The following is a 2,399-nucleotide window of genomic DNA, read 5'->3' on the forward strand; positions in this document are numbered from 1 at the left end:
CTTCATTGCTTGGTGCATTGAAAACTAAAAAGACAATACATTAGAAAGGAACTATAGGAAGAAACAGTTCTGCACTACAGGGAGATAGACTGGATGACCTGACCTGATGACTGGATGACCATCCCACTCTAATTTCTAATAGTTTAGAATTTACTCTACATATTCTCAGGCTGAAACAAAGGACAGAAGACCCCAAATATAATAACTTTAATGCAGATCTACTGCATAATCAAAAACACTCTGTGTTGCTCATAGCAGCCACTGACTTCTTTAACCCAAGCACACTACTTTCATGCAAAATTTTACTTTTCTGCAGAATATTTTTAACCCCTAGATATATAAAGCAACAGCTTTGAAGAGACAGAATTACAGTCAATTTACTAGGTTATGTCAGTATCTGTTTTCCCCCTTATCCCTTATATAAGAGCAATTATGGCAGTCTGGTATTGCCCTGCCAGTATAGTTTCTCTTCCACTTTTTTCTTTTTCCATTGGCAGAAAAGCAGCATCTTAAAAGTTTTCCTGAAAGTTTTGTTACAGAGGGCATAACAAATGGGGTTAACAGTGCTGTTCACATAGCATAGCCAATATCCAAGGTGCCACAGTGTCAGGGGAATGCAATCAGAGCAGAATGTGGAGATCAAAACCATGATATTGTAGGGAGTCCATGTGATGATAAAAGCCAAAAGAATGGCACTTAAAGTCTGTGCTGCTTTGCGTTCCTTTATAAGAACCATCCGTTTCCTTTTGGTGATTTGGTTATTTATATTTGGATCCATGCTTTTGATGGAAGGATCCTTTGACAGAGCAGCAGAACAAGGAGTTATTTTTACTTTACGGCAACAATTGTTGGCTTCCTGGGTGCCATCAGCCTTAACCACCAACCGAAATTTATAGGCCACACATTTTTTACTTTTTTGTATGTGGCCTTTGGCGGGTGATAGAAAGTATTCCTGTTTCTCAAAATCATTTTCTTCGAGTTGGTCTTTGACAACAACATCCATACTCTCATTAAACTCTTCTGCCTTACCTTTAGATGGACTTTCGTAAGTTACTTGGAAAACTGAATCAGCAGCAAGTTTATCCTCCTCTTCTGAAGATGCGTAGCTGCTGCAGGTTGTTAACTGGTCAGCCTTAGCCCAGTCGTTACAAGTACTTGCTGTCTGAGAGGCTTTCACTGTAGCTGATGTACTTCGACTAGATGAAGACCAGGAAGCCTGACACCTCTCTCTTTTGACTAAGTTTTGCTGCTTGCAACTGAAGCAAGACTTCAGGAGAGCTTTCTGAGGCTTTATCATCTCAAACTCTGCCACAGACTCCGAACCCTGCAGTTCAGCAAGGTCCTTGGTACGCTTCTCTGTCTCCTTATAGATGCGGCAATACAGAATGGTCATCACGGACACTGGAATGTAAAAAGCAGCAATTGCAGTACCAAAGGTGATAATGGGCTCATATAAAAACTGTATCTGGCACTCTTCAGGTGGTACTGTTCGTTCACCCACAAAATACTGCCAGCACAAGATTACGGGTGCCCACAACACGAAGGAAATTAACCAGGCCAGACCAATCATGATGCCAGCTCTTTTGGGCGTGCGTTTGGCTCTGTAAGTTAAAGGCCTTGTGATGGAAAAATATCTGTCAAAACTGATGACTAGGAGGTTCATTACTGAGGCGTTGCTAGCTACATAGTCCAGTGCTAGCCACAGGTCACAGGCAAGGCTTCCAAGAGACCAGTGGCCTATGAGAATATAGGACGTATAAAGGTTCATAGAAAATATTCCAATGATGAGATCTGCACAGGCAAGGCTGAGCAAGTAATAATTGTTGACAGTTTTGAGCTGACTGTTAACCTTGAAGGATATCATTACAAGAATATTTCCCACTATGGTTATTAAGCTTACAATTGCAGTTACAGTGGCAATAGTAATGACTTCCCAGAGGCTATGCCCTTCTAACTGCTTATGGTTGATGGATGAACTGTTTACAACAGTAGAATTGCTGAATAAATTTACTTCCATTCTTGTTTTTGGTGTATTGTCATCAGGATCTCAGCACTGTTCTATATTGCTTTTTGTATTCAAAAATTTTCTTTTGGAGATGCTGTAAAAATCAAAGGAAAAAACAGAAAAAGAAAGCAGCTCATTAAACATCACAGACTTCTATTAGAGTTACCATAAACCACTTGCAAAACAAACTATCAAATTACCTGTGCTCTCTTTTTGCATTTTGAATACTGTTTCTACCATTGTGAATGAACTAAAACACACAAATGTACGTTCTAGGACAATGTACTCTGGTATCTTATGAAATTTCTAAATGCAATCAAAACAACTATTGTTTCTTAAGACAGTCAGTCCTGCCAGTTCTTATATTTTGAATACCTTAGGAGACATTCTACAT

The 2,399-nt window shown here is 39.5% G+C and overlaps 1 protein-coding gene across 1 annotated transcript; it reads right to left on the minus strand.

The window, feature by feature from the left end:
* Positions 1–430: 430 nt before the first annotated feature.
* Positions 431–2,017, minus strand: CHRM5 (cholinergic receptor muscarinic 5). The gene has a single exon (XM_074865204.1). The coding sequence runs from the start codon at positions 2,015–2,017 to the stop codon at positions 431–433; it is 1,587 nt and encodes a 528-aa protein (XP_074721305.1).
* Positions 2,018–2,399: the final 382 nt, after the last annotated feature.

This window comes from Strix uralensis, chromosome 4 (assembly GCF_047716275.1).
Source record: "Strix uralensis isolate ZFMK-TIS-50842 chromosome 4, bStrUra1, whole genome shotgun sequence".
Taxonomy (NCBI): domain Eukaryota; kingdom Metazoa; phylum Chordata; class Aves; order Strigiformes; family Strigidae; genus Strix; species Strix uralensis.

Coding starts and splice junctions, on each gene's coding strand:
- CHRM5 (XM_074865204.1), bottom strand. CDS start 2,017: ATGGAAGTAAATTTATTCAGCAATTCTACTGTTGTAAACAGTTCATCC.